Here is a 21,851-nt window from a genome sequence, read left to right on the forward strand (position 1 = left end):
CGGAGCCGCAGCCGCCGCCGGAGCCGCAGCCGCCGCCGGAGCCGCAGCCGCCGCCGGAGCTGCAGCCGCCGCCGGAGCCGCAGCCCGAGCCGCAGCCGGAGCAGGGGCAGCCGCGGCGCCGGGCACGGCGCAGTCCCAGCGGGAGCCGGGAAGCGATTTCTGCCAGCGGGACGCCGGGGAGACGCCCGCCGCGGCGCGGAGCCTTGGAGGACCGGGCCGGGAGCGCCGGGAGCTGAGGGGGGCGGAGGAGGCGGAGGCGGAGGCGAGCGGCGCGCCGATGGAGCGGGCGCTGGGGCTGCCCGCAGAAGAGGAACTCTTCCACAAGAGCCTCGCCGCCTCGGCCAAGCGCATGGAGTCCGCCTTCCGCTCGCCCCCGGGGCTCGACCTCTCCCATCCCCGCGACCGCCAGTCCTCGCCGCTCGCCTGCTACGAGGCGGCGGAGCCCGAGGCGCTGCTGCAGCCCGGCGTCGGCGGCGACCCGCTGGCTCTGCCGCCGGCGGGCTCCGTCTGCGTCAAGTACGGCGAGAGCGCGAGCCGGAGCTCCGTGGCCGAGAGCAGCGGCGGCGAGCAGAGCCCCGACGACGACAGCGACGGCCGCTGCGACCTGGTGCTGCGCGGCGCCGGAGGCGACCCGCGCGTCGCCTCGCCGGCGGCGGGCGGCGGCGGTGGGGGCGGGGGGCTGAAGGCGGCCGAGGGCGGCTGCTCCAACAGCCACGGGCACGGCGGCACCAAGAAGTCCAAGGAGCAGAAGGCGCTGCGCCTCAACATCAACGCGCGGGAGCGGCGGCGGATGCACGACCTCAACGACGCGCTGGACGAGCTGCGGGCGGTCATCCCCTACGCTCACAGCCCCTCAGTGCGGAAGCTGTCCAAGATCGCCACGCTCCTCCTGGCCAAGAACTACATCCTGATGCAGGCGCAGGCCCTGGAGGAGATGCGGCGCCTGGTGGCTTATCTCAACCAGGGCCAGGCCATCTCGGCCGCCTCCCTGCCCAGCTCCGCCGCGGCGGCGGCGGCGGCGGCGGCGGCGCTGCACCCCGCCCTCGGCGCCTACGAGCAGGCGGCCGGGTATCCCTTCAGCGCTGGGCTGCCCCCCGCCACCTCCTGCCCGGAGAAATGTGCCATTTTCAACAGCGTCTCCTCCAGCCTCTGCAAACAGTGCACGGAGAAGCCTTAAGTGACGCCGCCGTTGCCGCCTCCCGCCGCCGCCGCGGCCCGGGGAGCGGCGACAGCCGGCGGCCCGGCCCCGGGCTGGGGAGCGCGGGGGTGGCGGAGGGACTGACCACCGCCCGGCCCCCTCCTCCCTCTGCCTGGCCTCGCCTCGCCTCCCCGTTCTCCTCGGGCTTTGCTGAGACGGGACCGCGACGGGAGCCAGCGTGTGTGCGGCGCCGGCGAGGGGGCGCGGGGCCAGGGGGGGTGGGGGTGGGCGCAGGAAGGAAGCCCCTGCCCGGGGGGTGCTGGGGGGGCTGGGTGGGGTGGGTGGGTCGGTCTTACCGGGCGCCTGCTGCGCGTCCGGACAAAGAAGAGGCCGAGAAATAGCAGGCCGGGCTGGGAGCCGGGGATAGCGCCGGGGAGTGGGACGGAGAGCGGCCCCCGCCCCGGTCTGCCGGCCCGGGCGGTAGCGTCGCGGTTGTGGCCCCGGTCCCGGCGAGGGGAAAGGGAAGGGGAAGGGGCCGCAGCGATCCAGGCGCGGAGGTGGATGAGACAAATCAGAGAGGGCACTTGAACATAGATTTTTTTTTTTTAATTATTATTAACAGTATTATTATTATTCTGAGCCAGGAAACAAACAAACTTGAAATGTAAACTTATTATTTAAGCGACTCGCAGAAACAAAAAGACTGGACCATTGCTATGGAAGACTTTGTATTTTTTATCGTCTCTAAACTTTGACCCTGTGAAAATGCGCAAAGTTTGGTTAGAGTGATTTTAAAAAAAATCGAGAGAATTAAAAAAAGACAAAAAGTAACCAATCGAAACCCCTACTCCGTGTGGCTGAAAGTATCGCATTTTTAAAAGAAATATTTATGTGCACCTTTTTTCTTTCCACTTTGCAATGATGTGTAAACAAGACATACTGTTTATTTGTTAGTCTTTAAATGACCCTCCCACGCCAACAATATTTATCATGTGCTAAGGTCACGGGTCATATGTGCAGTTACTTTAAATGCTTCTAAAATTCTTTTATGGATTAACTTAAACTGTATGCCAAGTGTTTAAAACGTTTATTTGTCAACAACATATAACCAGAAATGTTGATGTATCCGAGATGCTTAAGTTTATGAAAGATCATCTGGATTTTAAGTTGCATCATCCCTGTATTTAAATTGAGCTTTAATAAATTGCTTCAGTCCAAAAATTACAGGAAAGTTGTATTCTTAATTGCTCAGCCAACTGGATTTTGAAAGGGTATTCTTTGCATTATAACAGGTAATAGCTATTTACTTTTGCAAGACATCAGAGCAATAGCTGCTGCAAGAACACTTACCAAGCCAATGTTTTCGCAGACGCTCTGTTTTCAAAGGTATAATTTAAAGCGCTTTTAATGTGTATGTAAATTATTCTGACCGTGGATGATTATTTAAGTTGAAATACTTTAAAATACTTTAGGCTGATTTATAGAATGCTTGGATTTTTTTTTTTTTTCCTGGGGTGTGTGTGTGTGTGTGTGTGTAAGAAAAATGAGAGATGAAAAGCAAGAAGTAGCTATCTACCCAAAATGAGCCTTCAATTTGAGTTTGCATGGCTGGGTGGCTGTCTCTCTGCCATTCTTAAATCAAAATTTTTTTTTTTTTTCGTTTTCTTTTCAAAACCGAGTCCTGCTATTTTCCACTACTTGCAGATAATACAAATTCGGACTGTCAGGTTGGATGGCAAAATAGGAGCCATGATGGATCAGTTGGCAGGTCACGGATGTGTAAAGAGTGGTATATATTAAATAGGTCAATCAGATTATGACAGCAATGTACGATCGTTTGTATGTGTATCTATGCCGGAAAGAATCTTTATTAAAATATTTTGAACAAACGCTTGTATTATGCTGTACTTTGTTAAGCGTATATCTCCAGATTTAAGGAGGGGGAGGGGGCCCATAATTTCATGTCCTTTGCTTTGCTCTGAATGCGCCCCAGCACCCCCCTGGCACCCCACTCCCAGCTCAGAGAGGGCGGGGAGAAGTTTTTCCCCGCGGTGCAGATTCTCTTGCGCCCGTGGCGGGCGGACCCCGGCCCTGCGGGGCAGCCGTGGTGTTGTCCCACAAGCTGGGTCCTGTACCCGGTCCAGTCCCTGCCCAACCGTCCCGCGGCTCCACGCACACCCCTCACCCCCCCGACCAGGGGAGGCTGATGCGCCTCGGGGTGAGCTGCAGGACCGCCTCCCCCCCGCCTCCTCCTAACCCCCCCCAAGTTTTGGAGCCGCCCCTCCCCTCGTGGACCCTCCACTCTGCCACAAATCCGAGGGCAGGGTGAGCAGGCAGCCCCCCGAAGCTGCCCGCCCTGAGCTGGGCCTGGCCGGGGGCCCCGGGCCCGCCGCATTCCCCCCTCCCCTCGTGCGGCCTGGGCCTGAGCCGGCTGTCCGCGGAGCCGCCTCTCCCAACGGCAGCAACATAGGCGGGGGAAGGGGATAAATACTTTCTGCTCCACTTCCCATCAAAAAAGATTAATCAGAACCTGTAACTTTTCAGGAAACATAACTGTAAAGTGCCACGGAGCTGTGGGAAGGCAGCCCAGAGAGGGTGGGCAGATCAGCCCCCAGGCGCAAGGAGAAGCGTCTCTCAGCATTACTAGACAAAGGCTGGGTGCGTCTAATTATGATTATTAAAACAATTTCCATGACGATGTCTAATATTATGTTAATTTGAAAACAACTGTGTATGAAAACTGTCGACTATAATACCTAAATTCATTTAATGAAACACATCGTTAAGGCAATTAAACCTCCTGGATGTGATTAAGGAACATAATTACAACACTATTCTGCGCCATAATTGGGTGTCTTTAATCAAAGGGTAAAGTGATCAGCAACACAGCCATTAGTTTGTATTGTTCTGTCTCTGCTGTCCATCATTCTGATTGGGAATTAACCACCGCCACCAGCTTGGCGTGGTGCGTGCCTCTGTGTGTGTGTGTGTGTTCGTGCATATAACATCGCAGGACACATTTGCTGCAAGATTTACCACTTAATATCTCCGGCTACAGAGCAGGCTTCCCGGAGAGGTTCCCTGGAAGGCGCGGGTGCTGCTCGCCCGTGCCCGGGCGTGGGATGGGGGAAGGCAACGAGGTCTCTGCAAACTACTGGAGCGGTCAGGACCTGGGGTTGGGGGGAAGCAAGGGTCTGTGGGAGGCCCACGCTCTGCCTCCTGGCTCCCGTGGGAAGAGGCCGAGGCGCGGGCGGTGTGTGCGGGCCCGGCCGGGGCTGCGCTCCGTCGGCTCGGAGGTGCGAGGGCGGCCACTGCCTTCTATGGCACACCGGGCGGTTTCTCCGTTCACCTCTCTCTCGTCTGCCTCCGCTTCGGAGCGACGGGAAAGCGAAATGAAAACGCTTTTCGTTCTTGGCTACCGCTGCCGCCCGACTTTGAGCTCTCTTGCTTCCTTCTTGCTTGATTTGGAGGTGGGGAGGGGTCTTTGTCAGGTAGAGGTACTGTCACTCCCCGCCTCTCACTCGGGTCCCTCCGCACCGAGCAGCCTCTCCGGGAAGCGACACGAAGCCACTGGGCCAGTCCCTGGGCAGATCTTGCAAATGTGAGCGCCGTGTGTGTCGGGAGGAGAGAGGCTCCCCGCCCCTCTTAACGCTTAAGCAGAAAGGAGCATGTCCCCCCTTCAAAAGAGCTTCTTCCCTGTTTCCAACAGCCCCATCGAACCGCGATGTCCCCCAGCCTTCTCCTACGGCTCTCTCTGCCCCGCCGCTCAGCCGTGCTCCCTTCCCTAGGCCCCTGGCCCCTTACCCCGTCTCGGAGCCTGAAATTGTCTCAGCATGAGTGACATTGGCTTTCCTAATGTAATGACTTATGAAAGATATAATCATGTGTTAAATTGAATCCTCCGCTTAACTGTTAATGGTGTGCTCTGGGCACATTTACGTATTAGATGCTATGGTAACTAATTACCACTAGAAGAAGGGATAATACACTTTCCAGACTTTGACAAATAATTATGAGTGTTCACATCCCTGCTAGCAGCAGTTGCAGCGGATCTGCTGGAATGAGTAAGTGAATAAATGAATGGGTAAGTGAACTTGTGTGCATGGAGGGGACTAGATAATGAATAGTGGTCAAGTGAGTTTTCTTATTAAAACCTTTAATGAAAATGTGATTTAGGGTGGAAGGGGAAAAAAAAGTGCGGCGCTGCCTCTAAACGTAATTAAATCGCGTAATATAAACATCAGAAACATAAATAAGTTTGCTTTTAATTAAAACGCAGCAGTAAAAGTAAATTATCCACGTGCCCGAAAACTTTACAGCAATTAACACTGGGGTGGTGGTGGTTTTTTTTTTTTTTTTTTTTTTTTTTGTGGTGGTGGTGGTGGCGGAGGTGGGTTGTTGAGGGTAAAACAAACGAGCCAGGACTCCGCAACTCTTTCTAGGATAATTTGTAACTTTGATTGCACCCGCTGCCAACAGGCTGGAGGGAAACCGAGACTTTAATCACACAGAGGAACAGCTTCTTGCCGGAGCGGGACGAAACTTTGGGGAAGTCGCGCTGGGCTCCGCGCCGGCCCCGGCCCCCGCCGCTCGCTCCACGGGGCTGCTACCCCTCGGCAGGGCAGGGTCCCCGCCTGGGGGGCTCTTGGGCTCGCGGAGCCCATCGGAGGCTTAATGCTGTCTCCCTGTGAAGTGCCGAGCTTGGCTTCGGCAGGCGCCGCAGGATCTAAGCCGCTCCTGGCCGCCGCCCCCGTGCCAGCCCAGCCCGGACAGAATGACGGCGGGACCCGCTGGCTGGAGCGGGAGTCAGTGTGGCTGCCCCGGCCCCGGCCCTGAGCCTGACTCGGGGGCTCCTAGCAGCCGGCCACGCCGCGGAAGGGACATCTGCTAATGAGCGAAGAGCGGCAGCCAGCCTCATTTCCCTTTGGTCACCCATCCCAGCCTCCCCCTTCCCCGAAGCGTTCCGGGGGGGGGGGGGGGGGGGTGTGTTGCCCTAGTTTGGCTGGTTCTCCAGCCTCGGGAAGGGTTAAATCCTTCCCCGAGCCCCTAGTTGCCCTTGTCCTCTCAACCTGATTCAGAGACGTGTAATAAAATACGAAGCAAATTTATGGTCTGTTTCAAGCACTTTACTCCTGTATTTTTAAATTCATATATGCACATATAAGAACTATGGTCTGTGAATAATTTGAAATGCTATAGGAAAATGATGCATTTTAGATCAAACATAACCGTTTTCTTACATAATTGTCTCGGATTAAAATAAAAAGAAAGATGCATTTCGAACAGAGACAAAGCTGAAAATCTAATGACAGCCATAAACGGCTAGACAGCCATAAATTAACGTCTTCATTAACCAGTGAAGGGATCAGTGCTTATCTAAATCAACAATTATTTCTTCCGAGAAGTTGCAGAACAGATTGCCCCTCTAATACTATTTTTAAATCTTCGTAATTGGGGATTAGGGGCAAACAATCGCCTTTCCAGAATAAACTTCTCCACCAGCCGAAGCCTTCCAAATCCACCTAACACCGACCGATTCCCGAGGAACCTCCTCGTTGGTCCTGTCCCTTTTCCCCACTCCAGCATCTCTGGAAGCACGGCTTGCTTTTAGAAAGAGACAGCAGGAGCCTCTCTTTCTGCACACCGCCACCGCTCCTCCCCCGGCTCCGCCAGTCCCCATCCCTTTCCGTCCGAGTTTTGTAACGGGCCGGGGGAGTTGGCAGCGCTGCGAGCGCAAGCCGGCGCCGGGAGCCCGGCAGGCGGCGGGCGGGTGTGCGGGGGCACGCCGAAGCGGCATCCCAGAGCGGAGCTATCCCGGAGCGGCAGCATCGCCCCGTGCTTCAGTCCCCTCATCAGTCCCGTGCTTAACTAATGCCCGTGCACTTTCCAGGTTCAAAGATTTAGCGAGACAGGACTTCTCTCCGCTGTAACTACCTGCGATGCTGATTTTTCAAGAGGCTGCTGTAGAGATTTCATTTTCCGAAGGCAACTGAAAAATACGTTGAGAAGATAGCCGATTCAGTGGCTCACAGGATGGAAATTAAACAGGGAAAGATTTGCTGCCTGTAGGAGGTTAGCGACTGAACTACTTGGAAGAAAGAGGTAGTTGGAAAGACGAGGTGATAGGAAAGAAGTCACCATCAAAAGTCATCACAGAACGTTTACTTACTGTCTTTTACTCTCCAGTAGCCAGAACCTAGACTTTTATTCAGATTTGCTGTACTTGTAGTGGCTGTTTGGGGGAAAAAAATACAAATCAACACATCAGTGTCAAAATCAGTTCAAAAAAATCTTGCAAGATAGAATCCTGCAAGGCTCCTAGCAGAGCAGCTGAAGCTTAGACTTCTTTTGGTTATTTATTTTGGTGTAAACTGTTTTGAAGACAAGCACATTTCTGCTATTAGAAATTATGTATTCACATAATCTCAGTACCTGAGATACCAGGCAAGCATAGGATAGGTTATGTAGATACAATACTGGTTTATATGAGGATAAAGATCCCATTACAGTTTAATTCTTTGCTTTCAAATGAAAATGGAACATTGTCTTTGTTTTTTTTTTTTTTTTTTTTTTTTTCCTATGCTTCTATATATGCAGTAACCATTTCGTCATACTTATTACTATTCATGAACATAGACAACAACTTCAGGATTACAGTACTTTCATAAGCATAGTTTTAAGGGGTGTTTTTGTAATGAGGTAATTTTTCTGATATCTTGTGGGTATGCATGACTGGCCATGGTACATAGGCTGGTTTAGGTAATAGGCAGGAAAATACTTCACTTTCTATGGTTTGACAGTTAAAATAGCTTTATTCATGTGAATTAAGCATGTCATGCATAAATTGATGTCTCAAATAATTTTAAAATACAGTGCAATATAAGCAACATCAAGAAAGCACCTAGTGTCAAACCAAGTATTAGGTAAAGTACAGTGTTAGGAGGTCTTATTCATTCCCCCTCAAGCTATCTTTCAGACCATCATGGAAAGCTCACTCAGAAATATGTCTTTCAAGAAATCTCAAATAATGCCACTTTTTATTTACAAACTTCAGTAACTTCAATATAATCTGGAGTTAAAGCAATTGCAGATCTATCTTCTCTAGAACATACCTCCAACAACCCTCACAGACATACCTGGCAAGAATTTCTGCATGAGGGAACGAAGAAACACTGATGTCTTTAGGGTACAACCTTCACATTAAATACATACTTGTAGAACTCAGTAGCTACAGTGATACCTAGAAAAGCTAAGTTGTGCTTTGCTGGTGCCTTGCTGTGTATTTTAACAATTTTCATTTATTTCTCCTTTTAAAATGAATGATCTGAGAGGACAGAATATTTCACACTAGGTAGTACATCTTGTACTACATAGAGGTTTGCAAAAGGAAAAGTCTAGGAGCTGTATTTGGGAGTTCCCAGTGGATTGCATATCTTTATACTAATTTTGAATAATGTCCTAAGAACGTCAGAAGTGCCACTTTTCTCATCTGATGAGAACTGGCTTAAGTTTGATGTGGGGGTAAACCAGACTTGATCATTTCCTAAATTCAAAGGAGTTGCTTCACGCCAGTGCCAAATTAAAGGCTTTTTTTCCTTACAGAAGTACCTTTCAGAAAAATACAGTATGCTCAATAAATAAATGTAAAATGAAAGCAATAGTTGTGAATATGTGAGAAAAGTGTAAATGTAAGCTGGAAAAAATACCATGGACAGTTATTCAATATTAAAATAGATACATTCATTTTTATTGTGTCCTTGAAATACAATATTCACTTAAGATGTTAGATTACTAAAATAATGCAGTTTCAATTTTCTTGCTCAGAAATTCACAATATACCTTATTTGATCTAAGACCCTTAATGATGGATATTAACTATTAAAGCAGAACCCAACCATTGTTCATCTATATACAAAATGTCAGTTTGCACAATTAAGAGCAATTCATAATCTTTTGAATGTCAGAAAGTTCAACAACAATGAAATAAAAGATCATTTATAATTCTACAAGAGAAATTCACAGACTAGTAATTATTCATAAAAATAGCAATGCAAAAAATAGTGATATGCAACTGGCTTAAAAGCATAAACTAAAGAACAACTCTTACATGGTTTTGTATTAGCATATTAGGTCATACTGGCAGAGACGTGAAAGTGTAATTTGCAAATAGGTACACATAGACTAGCATGGTATTTTAAGTAATGTAAGTTTAAAAAGTTTACAATAGCTTATAGCAGTAATGAATGTCAGCATGAAAATAGAGAACATACAGTTTGAAAATTAAAATAATTTTTAAAATTGCATTTTAGCATTCATATTAGCTGATGATGAAGTCACTTTTCTTCTTGGGTGCTGTAGGGCCATTATTTATTACTGACTTAATAAACCTATTTTATACGAGAAAAAAGGTGGTGTTTGTTTTTTTTTTAATAGAAGATCAACATAGTCATAGGCAGTGACAACCTGCAGTCAGAGGCTGGTACCCACCAGCAAGTCACATCTCAAACTGATCAGTGAGTGCACTGTTTCACTACAGGAACAGCAGAGAAATTCAAGAGATACCTGCACACTCCTCCTGGCTGACCCTAGGCTTGCCAGGTCAGCGGATGAGACAAGCTGGCATTGCTGGGCTTGCAGGGCACATTGCCCTGCTGAAATGGAGAAGAGGGACAAGGAAGCACAAGGTCTGACTGCCTCTCACCATTCATCCCCAAAGCACCACCGGCACCTGAACACTTGCAAACAGCATTGCCATTTCTGCTTAGATGATTTTGACATCTTAGTGCCACAGTGACAGAATCTAAGAGCTGGTTGCTCCTGGGTTCTGCGGCAGAGAAGGTCATCAAAAACCGTGTTGTGCTCTACATCATGAAACATGCTGTGGCCAGTTTGGCTTCAGCTGGGACCTCCAGAGATGGTGCAAGCTCGTCCTGTTGTGCTGCTATGGCTTATTGACTAGGAATACCGACACCATGGGTCTTCCACTCCCTGCTCCACGGAGACTGAATTACTGTTGGTCAGACCAGTTGCTGACTCTCAGTAAGTCACCTCCTCAGCTGCTGAGTACATGGACCAGAAGGGCTCAACATTTCCTCTGTCCTGCTCTAGCTCTCATGACTTTACATGAAGGTGAGGCTTATCTCCTCTGCAGCTGGGGTATGCTAAAGTAGTGATGCATTGCTTAGCAGCAAAACTAAACTACCAAGAGCACGAGTTACCAGGGACACAGTTCCACGACAAGCTGGGCAGGCCCTGCTTTATGTTTGGTTACTTTGGTCCCTGAGCAAAAAGAGCAACTAACTCTTATCTGCGCAAAACACTGGCCTCTTGCGTGGTGCAAATAGTGCTCTCCAGGCCTGATGTGAGGCCTCCAAGTGCCTTCACAGAGGTTTCCTACAACTCCTGGGAAACACTCTGACCCTTTTTAATTTTTTTTTTTTTTTTTTATTTTTTAATGGAAGCATGCCCTGCAGATTTAATTTGCTATTTTGCAGACAATCTGGCTCTTCTTTTAATTTCAAAATAGATGCTATACAAACTGATCAGCAATTCATCTGAAATTACTAATGATTTGCATGTACTTTTGGCACAGTCCTATTATGTCCTACCAAAAATTATGCAGCAGCATGTGATACTCTAATTCAAAATCCTAAAAATAGAATACAATTATAGAAAAGTCTTCTGTTTAAAACAAATACCTACTGTTATTTTTGCAGTTGCTTCAGGTTTGTTTCAAAGTTGTATGCCAAAGAAAGATGTATCATAACTGTGGCATGAGACATTTTACAGGCTACATTTAAACAATAATGGAATAGAGTCAACAGTGTAATGATATCAACATTTCTTCTCTCAATAAACCAGGCCATAATGTCCAAACTGGATTGTGAGCTATGGCTAAGCACCGAATAGCTCCTACAGGGTAACTACAGCAGTAAGTAACTTGAGTACAAGAACCTTTCTGTAAAAACAAATTTTATTCTGTGGCACAAAGCAAAGATCAGCTTTTGCTGTTGATTAAATGCTGAAGCAAAGTGAAAGCACTTAATCAACTGCAAAGCTCATTTAATGTAAGTGTACTCCAACACTATAGACATTATTGATATTATATATGAAGAGAAAATGTTTATCCAATATTTCTCACAAACCCACAATTTTCTCCTCAGAGGACTTGGAATGTGGCTGTGCCAATCACTGAAAGCCTTTCCACTGGTCCTGATGCTTATTTAGGGTATGTACATTACATGAATTACTAAACATGCTTCTACACAAATAACAAAAATAATTCTAATCCTTAGTATGTATGTAGCAGTTTCCATCCATAGGCCATCAAATGCTATAGAGATGAGTAAATTTTCTGGTTTTAAAAGACTTAGGGTGGCACATCCCAAAGAGAGATGTTTTTTTGAGAACAAAAGGCAAGGCCCACAGACATGGCTACTTTCCCACCACAATTATCATCTTGGCAAATTGAGAATGGACAGCCATGAGCATCCTCATCGGTCACTGAAGTGATGGCTGGGAAGAGACAGGGTCTAAAAATCTCAGATCCCATGCACTACAAAATTCATATTTGAAACAAGAGCTGGTCACCCAGTGAAGCAGGTTGAGCAGCCAGTATACAGATAACTTCTGTGGCTGTCCAGGGTTTTCACTTGCTCAAATCTTCGCCCCAGGGAAGAGCCTACTTTCCAATTTGTAGATGACAAGTCTATTTCCAAACACAGGTCACACTACTCTGCCTATGCATAATTTAAGCACAGTAATAAAAAGTAGTTTTAGATACCACACTTGCCCTTGAAGCCCTCTTCTTCTTTTGCCTTTTTGGAGAAAGAAACAAACACAAGAGACGGTCAAAACAAACACATGGACATGTTACTAGAAAAACAGTGAGACAAACAGAAGGTAATTTTTGAGATGACAGATCATTTCAAACAGACTCATATATTTTCTCCCTGAAGAATATACTTTCTTGGCTCAAAAGCCAAAATAGATAACTTAGGCTTGATCCAGAGCCTATTAAAATCAACAGAACCTCCCTTCTGACTTCACATGACTGGAGGAAAAAATTGCATATTTTAATTTCTTTGCATTGTACCAAAAAAGGAAGAAAAGCAAAGCATTCATCCTCACTACATAAACCTGAAGTCTGAAATGTGTTGCCAGTAAGACATTCTTGCAAACCACTCCCCACCACCCCACACAGCTTCCATCACATCTCCCTAATAAGGGCTAAGACATTCAAGACCATGAAAGGAACAGAGTAAATAAAAAGTCATAATAATAATAATTAAAAATTCTTTTACCCCCTAGAATTAAGTTCCCCTTTTCTTGCTATTATACTCCTACGAGCAGATGCAGAAATGCCTCCAGATGGTGGGTGTACGGGACCTCCCGATCTAACAAGGGGGAACCCCTGTGACAGAGTGCTGCTGAGCCCGTTTCCCATATAAATGGCCTGGATTCAGCTTGATGTCATCCTCCCTGTATATGCTACTCAACGCATGGCCAAGAGTATGTGGGTTCATCTTGTAGGGATGTTGGGCTATTTACTTGGCCAAACTCTTGTCATCTCACCTAACTACTCACAACTCAGGTAGGGCAAACTGAGGTTGCATGTCCCCGCATCTGATATCTACCTCCAGCCTAAGGGCTTTTCTCCTTAGAAACAAATAGGAAGCAAAGAGGTAAAAGCAAATGTTTCCAAAAGAAATACAAAGCTGAGTAATGAAACAGAGCAAAACCATGGAGATTAGTAGAAGGCATATATGCAGCTGCTCACTTTCGTAAGGACCTTAGCTTGTAACGAAATGCAATATCAACATCTGGCAAGAGGATACCAAGGCCCATACGACTGTTATCAAGTCTGACAGCTTTGTTTTCCACTAGTTCTACATCAAAATGAGCCAATAGTAAGAAAAGAAACATCTTCATCTCATTCATTGCGAGGAACCTTCCTGGACACATGCTGATCCCAGAGCCAAAGGGCATTAGGAAATACTTCAGTTTTCTTCCTGCCTTGTAGAATGTGGTTTTCTTCTTGCCATTCTCTATGTAGCGATCGAACTTATACTCCTGAAAATAAAAGAGAAACAGAGAAGAAGCATTATACAACAAGGCAGTTAGATGAGTTGCTTTGTTTGCACAATGCTAATGCTTCTGAAACACAGAAAATAAGATAAAGAGGAAGACAAGGAGCTGACAGCTTCTCCTTTTTAGTTAGTTCCCTCAAGTTTCATTAACTCACATTATTTTCCCTGCAAAGAACACTCCTTAAATCCCCTTACTTAGCTTAGCCCTTCTACATCAAACTCTTTCAACTTCCACATCTCATCCACTGAGTGTCTGGCCGATATTGATTGTAATTAGGTTTTTGACTGCTTTGTGGCAGTGACAATGAACCTTAGTGGAAGGACAATTTTCTTGTAAAGCATCGTATGCCCTTAGTGTGGTACATACATCATGAATAAGAATAATCTGCCAAATTCTGCAAATGCCTATGAATAAATTAATGCACTGATCTTGCTCTTGCAAGCTAGAGTAAAATCCATCCTTCTTTTGCACCCAGTGGTGCAGAGTATTCAAAAACCAGACCAGATCCTTTGCAGTCAATTTTCCCTTCAGTTGGAGATGGTTGCTGCTTAATTTGCTACACCTGACCTTCAAATGTTTTGCTCCAGAAGCTGTGTGTAAAGCAGGACAACCGCCACAGATTGACATTATATAGAGGGTGCTTTCAAGTAAGGCTTGAGGTTGCACTTGTAACCTACATTCCATAAATTGAATATATAAACTGAACATCTTTCTGACTATTTTCCAGTAGCAAGATCCCCGTTTAGAGACAATACATGTTTTTGAATGAAGGAGATCTAGCATCCTCACTCAGTCAATGGCAAATTAACCACTTACAAAATCCTCCTGCATGCTTTGAATAAAAATGACAGACACTTCTTGCTTATGGTCACTCATTAGCATTTGTCCTGCTTTGCATACATCTGCTATAGCAGCAGCCATTTGGAGCTGGCTGGGAACAAGTCAGTCAGACAGAAACCAACCTCGACTGATTAAAAAACCCCCACACCACAATGAAAAATACACTGATATTGATCTACCTATTAGATTAAAGGCTCTGAAAACCATGCACTGCAGGTCTTGCTGTCGAGAAAAAACAGTGGCAGGGGAGGTGGTCTATGAAAAAGGGAACCAGTATGAGGTGCACTGGATGGGAGGTAACTTTGGGTGTTGAAGAAAAGGAACTTCTCTAAATGGCAGAGTTCTGGACTTTCCACAAAGATAAAGGTGATTATACATACATTTCCACTGACAAGCAATTCTTTTCAGTCTCTTTGAGCACCTCAGCCAAAAGGAAGAATGCCATTTTTTTCCCCTGGTAAGTTATTGCTTTATTTGAAGAAGCATGGTAACAAATGAAAGCCCAGAATACCACTTCTTCCTTAAAAAAGATTCACTTCCTAAAATGTAAATCCTGCTAGTCTAAAAAAGCACTGCTAAATATGAACTGCAATAGCTTAAAAAGCCAACCCAAACCAGAGCTCTTCATTTTGTTGGAACATTTCCACAAGGTGCACTCCTGGCGTCTGGAGCAATTAAGAACTGTGGTAGTGAACACATAGACATACTGGGTCAAACCTTATGCTTTCTTTGTCACCTTAAGAGCCATCTGAGAGTTGTCATTGCTTTTACCAAAAAATGAATCGGCATCTAAGGAATTGGGAAAGCAGAAAACAAGTGTGAGACAGGAATGGAGCCAATGGCAGTAAGATCAAACTCAGGCTTGTGCTGCTGAAGTCCCTTGGGTTGGAAAGCTAGTTGGCTGGCTAAATAAAGACTAATTTTTGACAATAAAGTAACTTTCAGCCATGCACAGGGCCTGGTTGCTCAAGGTCTCTTGAAAGAGACAGGGTGGTTGATGGCAAGGAAAAGGTGAAGACACTGAACAAGAACAGGCAATGAAGTTCTGAGTGGATCGCCTGCTAAGAGTATTATGAAAATTGAGCAATCTCCTGTGATTGATATAAGTATCTCTCTGTCACATCTCGTATTTAGCTTTGTTTGGGAAGCCGCCATGTAAGGATTCCTGCAGGGTTTCCTGGTGTTTCACTCTATGGGATTTGCAGAGTTCATTTATTGAGCTCTGTAACTAGCTGAGTTAGGATTTAGGGGTTCACTTATCCACTTTATAGAAAACTTACTCATTTATTTAGCCTATGGTGAGTGGAGAGAGAGGTCAACAATATATGCTTACACTTGTACAATATGGTGCCAAAGCAGAAGATAGCTTGAACTTAAATTTATGTATCCAAGAGAAAAGCATTTCTACAAAATTATCTCATCGAGCTGCCTGTTTTCCCAGGAAAGTTTTCCCTAAATACATGACAAGCTCAAGACTGCACCTTTCAAAAAATTCGTTCTCCATCTCTATCTGATCCTCAGTAGTTATTGTTGAAAGCACACTGCATATTTTAAGAACCAAACAGAACAGTGATTTCCCCACTTTTCAAGAGAGCTCATGTGCTGAAATCAACGCACTGCAATGTGTGGATTGCTCATTCACTATCAAAAAGTGAAAAATATATGAACTAAAGCTGTACTGTGAAAGCTAAGCAGAGCTGATACTAAGCAGATATATTCAAGAAATGGAAATATGATAATACATTCTGTCAATTATTGGATAAGGGAGGGGATCAGTTTCCACACGGATGCTTCTGGTCTAGGACCTAAACAAACAGATGGACTTTTGACAAATCAATAATGTTCTCCAAAATAAAGTGTTAGCAATAGAATGAGAAAAAGCTTATTTGTTAGTTGTTACTTTTTAAGGGTGGAAATATTAATCAACTTTTTGCCAATATATGGATTATTTTTTAAAACCCTAATATTCGCAGCAGGCTTTGTCTTCATTTTTGGGTGAGAACAGACAGCAGAGCCCTCCTGGTTGTCATTTCCATTTTCATGGACCCAGTGTTCATCCCTGCTGTGGTTTAGGCCCAGCTGGGAGCAGGGCAGCATGTGTCCGCTCGCCTTCCTTCCAGGACATTACTGCCAATGACTTGGCATACGATGGTGGTGCACTTCATAGAAACTTCAACCACATGGGCTGTGCGCATCAGACTTCATCTAGGTCTAGAGGTGACTGCCCATTATCCAGATCATTACAAATCACCTCCAGCACAGCTAATTCCCTCAGGTACTGGATACCTCTCTCCATGGTGGTCCACTTGCCTGGGTGGCATGTAACATCTTCTTTGAAGGTGTACCTCTCCTTCACGCCCAACAGGAGTCGCCTCCAGAGGCTGAGGGCTTGTGTCCGCTTTCCAATCGCCTTGTCAATACCCCCTTCCCTAGACAGGGAGCCCAGCTGCTTGGCTTCCCTACCCTCTAATTCCAAGCTACTGGCCCTGTTATCCCAGCATCGGAGCAGCCAGGTGACCATGTGCTCACCTGGATGGCAGCCAAAATCCTTTCGCATATCTCGCAGCTCACTCAGGGATAGGGATGGGGTGATTATGTCTGGTTCTGCCTCTTCCTCCTGTTCTCATGATCACCCCTGTTCACTTTCATTCCTCACTAAGAGGACTGATTTCTTTGTGTACTTCTTCTTCTGTATAGGGGCAACTGATACTGGCACAGGCTGGTTCTCTCGTTCAGCTGCAGTGCCTCTTGGTCTGTTTTCAGGTCCAGAGACCTTCTCTTCCCCTTGAGGGCACTGAGTAGTGTTCAGAAGGTCTCAGTAGGCATGGACCAGGCCTCCAGCATGTTGTAATGATTTGTGACTCTCTGGAATTGCCAGGGAGATGGCATACCTTTTCCAAATGTTTTACTAGTTTTTCAGGATTTGGTATTTGTTCAGGGGTGAAATTCCAAAATGTTGGGGGCGACCACTGTCCTATGTACTTGCCCATACTCTCCCACACCCCCTGCCACTTGTAATTATCCAGCCTCAGGGCTGATCTCTGGGTGGTATTCTCGGAAAAATGTTGTTTAACCATGAACAATACCTGGGACACATTCAGGAGACACAGCAATAAGAACATGCTGGCTTGGGCATCCCAGGGATATTCAATATTCTCTAAAGCTGCTATAATAAGCCTGAAGGCAGAAGGAGATGTGGAAGAGTGGGAGAAGTTATCCCCCTCTGTCCCTCCTGTGGACTGGGTGCGATTAGTAACAAATTCCATAAGCAGGCACCCAAGGAACGGGCAGGACAGCGATGCCACTTACAAACACCAACTAAACCTCATGACCAGTGACCCAATCATATCAAGAAGTCAACATTAGCCAGTGGAGCAGGATGATAGCCCTGATCCCCCTCCCAGCGGTCACAAACATGACTGCAGGGAGTGCATAGTGCATGTACGAGCTTACACAGCACCACCACGTGAACAGATGAACCAACATGGTGACCCATGGTTACTTAACTACTATAACAAATGCATATATATTAAAAAAAAAGCTTTCAACACACTGGCCACTCTGCCGTTATCTTAATCCCTCGGGCCTCACGTTGGGCGCCAAAAAGGACTGTCGTGGTTTGGGCCCAGCCAGGAGCAGGGCACCACGCAGCCGTTTGCTCATCCCTCCCCCGCGGCGGGTGGGGAGGACAATTGGGAGAAAAGGGTCCAAACCCCTCGGGTTGAGATAAGAACAGTTTAATGGAACAACACAAAGAGAGAAGAAACAATGGTAAAACAACCACACCACTGATGAAATAATAGGTACAGTGAGAGACACAGAACGCAACAGCTCACCGCCTGGACCACCTGCCACATCTTGCCATGCTCCTTCCTGCTGTTCCTCCCGCGGTTCCTCCTTATATACTGAGCATGATGTCAGCATGGTATTGAATACCCCTTGCCTACTTCGGTTTGGCTGTCCCTCAGCTTCTGGTGAAAATTAACACTATCCTAGTCAAACCCAGGACAATCCCGGTGACTATACCTTACTCCTGCTAACTCTGACAAGCTCCACACCTCCTCTTACCATGGCTGGTGAAGCTCCTGCACAGCGGGATGCTGTCGCACTATCAAGGCACTTGAATCTCATCTTTCCTCTGCAACCTCATATCCTTATATTCCCAAACAGGAGAGCCTCAGGGGGCAATGCCTCTAACATGGGTTTTCTATAAACATGTAAAAAAAAAGCCAGTTCCCTTCTTCTTTGGCTCAAGTGCCAAGGATGGAAATCACCATGATTGTGAGACAGACATTTGCTTAGGAAAATGGGGATGAGGAATGGATTAGGTATGAGCTCTTGCCTCTCAGGCAGCGGAGGCATTTAGCAGCCTCAGCATGCACTGTTGCTCTTTGTCCATGGCACTTTAGGCTGCGGACAGCAATCTGGGGGAGCAACCTAGCTGAGACGAGGACTATTCAATTTGCATGCACGTGGTGAACTTCTGAAGCTGTATTAAGGCTGAGGCAGGGTGGATTAATTTCAAGTCTTTGATATTCATTAACTCGAGCGTCAGAGAAAAATACATAGAGATGACACAATTACCCTCCAAGCTTCGCTGCAGAGCAACAGCTTTACAGTCTCAAGTTCACAACACTCTACTAATTGATCAAGAAGGGGTGAATCCCTATGAAAAGAGGTGGAAAAGCATAAGGCTCAAGTTAGACACTGCTGTTATAGGGCTTCAGAGAGTCAATGATGCTTTGGGGACGCTTAGCTAAATGGTCCACATTATTTGGTATTTAAACCACCTTCTATTATTCAGCCCTCCTTGGGTATCAAATGATCCACTGCCAAACAAAACCCACATTTAGCCTAAAGTTTATGGTAGTCAATATGCATTGTCAATTCCTTTGAAAGCAGTAGCAGTCAGTTTCATCACCATATTTCTCTCTTCAGGCCATGAATCCTTTGACCTACAGGGCCCTAGAAAATACATCTGAAAGTAGGAAGATTTGTTCCATAAGAAGGAACAGCAGTAAAAAAAAAAAACAAAACAACAGCCCACAGATCACAAACGGCTTGGCTGCTGTGATGTGCCTGGAGTAGGCAGAATAGCACCAGCCGAATATTTACCTTAGGATCTTCATAGACCTCAGGGTCCATGTGTAAAATCTGAGGGTAAAGGGCTATCCAGTCTCCTTTCCTCAAACCAACTTCTTGATTTCCTTCAAGCTTGAGAACAAAATCCTCCTGGCTGATGCGAATGTTCATGGAGGATGAGCACATTCGTAAACTCTCATTTAAGGCACTTTCTGCGATTAAACAAAAGTGGAAGGGGAAAGCATCAGAAATAAGGGAGGTGACTGGAAGTTATACTTGGCTACAGCTGCTGAATCTCAACAGGTTTAGTAAGGCAGACTAATGGAAAAAAAGGGAAAAAAACCCCACAAACCAAACCAAACATAAAGTAGAGACCAAGAGGAGGCAATAAACAACTGTGTGGGGCACTGGAGACGGGGTGGGGAGCAGCGATGCTGAACCTCTCGATATGATTCTCACTGATTGGGCTGAGAAATCCTGTCGGTTGTAGGCAGCACTTAGTTTTGGGTGGAAAGTCATTCAGGCATCACGTTGAAAACAACGCAATCAAGAGACACGAATGCTTTATGCATTTACAAATATTTTTGAGGTTGCAAGCAAATACTAGTGAAAGCATCCATGGAGCTGTTTAGCTTGCCTTTTGAAAGCTGCTGGATGGAATGGCAGGATTATACTTTAGAAAAATCATTTCACTTGTTAATTCTGTAGTTGTTCTGAGGATTTTTAAACTTATTTATTTACTTTTCAATGTGCTACACTGCCAAATGATAAGTGTCTGTTATTGTCAGAGTGAATGAAACCAATTTTTTGCCTGGTAATTTCAAGGGAGAAAGACACTTTTAATTGGCCAAGAGAAAACAAAACATAGGGAAGGTAAGATTTCTTTCTCCACCATCACATCCTGGAAGGCTCCAGAAGCTGAATGTCCTTGCTTTCCCAGTGGCCTTCACCTTTTGCTCCTAGCATGACAGATTTTATGGTTAATTTCTGGCAATTTATCCTGGCAGTTTGAGGAGGAATTCCTTTTGGAATAATATGCATAATTTGCATAAATCATTCTGATAGCATGTATATCAGCATGTAGCTCCTGTCTAGGGCTGCATCTCTCACTTTGTAATCAAAACTGACTATTTTTCCACCAGTGTGTATGGACGCTGTTATACATGACTTGATTCCTTCTAATCGTCAGTGTGAAAAATAGCCTAAAATAGGGTTTCATTTTCACATAATAATCCATTTGTGTCTGCATTTATGTTCTGTGATATCAAACAAGCCTTCTCTAAGTGTTCACCAAGGCACTGTAACTGCTGTACCCAAAAGGTTAGTTTATTAGAGACAGTAGTTACCCAGTGTAGATGCCCCTGAAAAAAAAAAAAAAAACCAAACGTTCTTTCACTAAAAATTAAATCTGGTGCAGCATGCATAGCAAATAAAGTGGCCCTGGATGCTTTCTTGCAGGAGGTTTTTCCTTAAGCATGCATTTGTCTAAAGAAATGAGGCTGCGGTCAGCTTTGTGTGGCCAGTGCCGTGATTCAATGTGACGTACAGTGAGTCTGTGCATATTCTTTTGGACTGCCTTCGTTACTATAATCAGGCAGAGTCAAATCGGCTTGTTGGTGACGAAGCCAGAAAAGAACCCTGGTTCCAGAAGATAGCCTCTACTGTGGATAGCCACAAGGCACCTGACACGATAGATTTCAACTGGCAGTGCTCTGGCAACAAAACTTTACGTGGTATGAAGAAAGGGTCCAGCCTCCACTCCCAGACTGTCTTCAACCTGCAAAAAATTAAGCTGGTAACTCCATGCTGGTCCACCATTTGGAAACAGTGGTGACATATGTAGTGACAGCAGAAATCAAATGAAGAAGAGGGAAGGAGGGGAAAAAAAAAAGAAAAATAATTATTAAAGCGCCAGTGTGAAATAGCAGGTTTATGTTTAACCACCCAAGCGATGCGGTCACATCCTATCGGCGGACATCTTCCCAGAAAGCATGGCAGTCCTTGCCCGCTGCCGGATCCCAAATGACAATTGGGCAGCATATCTTATGCAGAAGTTAATCACAATAATGGAGCACAAAGTGTGGCTTAGCGGTCAGATCGTAAATGACAAATCTGTTTTACCTTCCAGTACCAGTTATGTGTGGAAGGCAAGCTTGGCTCTTGCTCTGAGCGATCATGCTGATAATAACTAGATGACAAAAGTAATGAGTCACATAATGATCAACAAAGGAGAATGGAGCTTATATGGCTTTGCAGGCTCACATTAAAAAAAAAAAGACAGTCAGCTTTCCACAAATACTGGAGTTATACATTCAGAGGAATGACAACTGCACAATAAAACTGCAGCCTTTACTTGCAGTTGTCATAGTTCAGCAGACACCAGCCATCGCTGCTGACAGACCAGCTGGGGTAGCTTGGGAGGCCTTCCATTCTGCACTGTGAGGTACAGTAAATTATCCAGCACGGTAGAGCAACATCTGTTTCTGTGCTTGTGCCGAACAAACAAGGCAATTTAAAGCATACCAAGGGATAACCAAGCAGCAAATGAACATGACCCTCATTTTCCCCCCCCTTCTTACATACGAGATGCTAAACTTCACTGTGTGAGTGCTACATAAAGAAGCCAGGCTGTTGTTTGATAAGGTGTTGTCAGAGAGATTTTACATCTTTTCGGGGAGGGGGGCAGGGAGAGCTATCTCAT

At 45.9% G+C, this 21,851-nt stretch overlaps 2 protein-coding genes and 1 pseudogene across 2 annotated transcripts in view; 1 reads left to right on the forward strand and 2 right to left on the reverse strand.

Annotated features, from left to right (window-relative positions):
* The first annotated feature begins 277 nt into the window (after window positions 1-277).
* BHLHE22 (basic helix-loop-helix family member e22) lies at window positions 278-1,177 on the forward strand. The gene has a single exon (XM_086465870.1). It carries the CDS (start codon window positions 278-280, stop codon window positions 1,175-1,177), a length of 900 nt encoding a protein of 299 aa, XP_086321996.1.
* Window positions 1,178-12,913: 11,736 nt separating this feature from the next.
* The window catches only part of CYP7B1 (cytochrome P450 family 7 subfamily B member 1), a 138,765-nt gene continuing 129,827 nt past the window's right edge, over window positions 12,914-21,851 (reverse strand). Inside the window, exons 5-6 of the mRNA XM_086466005.1 lie at window positions 19,184-19,362; window positions 12,914-13,210 (exon numbers count right to left, since the gene is read on the reverse strand). Coding sequence (XP_086322131.1) covers window positions 12,914-13,210; window positions 19,184-19,362 — 476 coding nt within the window. The remainder of the gene's footprint in view (window positions 13,211-19,183; window positions 19,363-21,851) is intronic.
* LOC147415512 (uncharacterized) lies at window positions 16,122-17,334 on the reverse strand (annotated as a pseudogene).

Source organism: Leptosomus discolor, chromosome 5 (genome assembly GCF_034619465.1).
Source record: "Leptosomus discolor isolate bLepDis1 chromosome 5, bLepDis1.hap2, whole genome shotgun sequence".
Classification (NCBI taxonomy): Eukaryota; Metazoa; Chordata; class Aves; order Leptosomiformes; family Leptosomidae; genus Leptosomus; species Leptosomus discolor.

Coding starts and splice junctions, on each gene's coding strand:
- BHLHE22 (XM_086465870.1), top strand. CDS start 278: ATGGAGCGGGCGCTGGGGCTGCCCGCAGAAGAGGAACTCTTCCACAAG.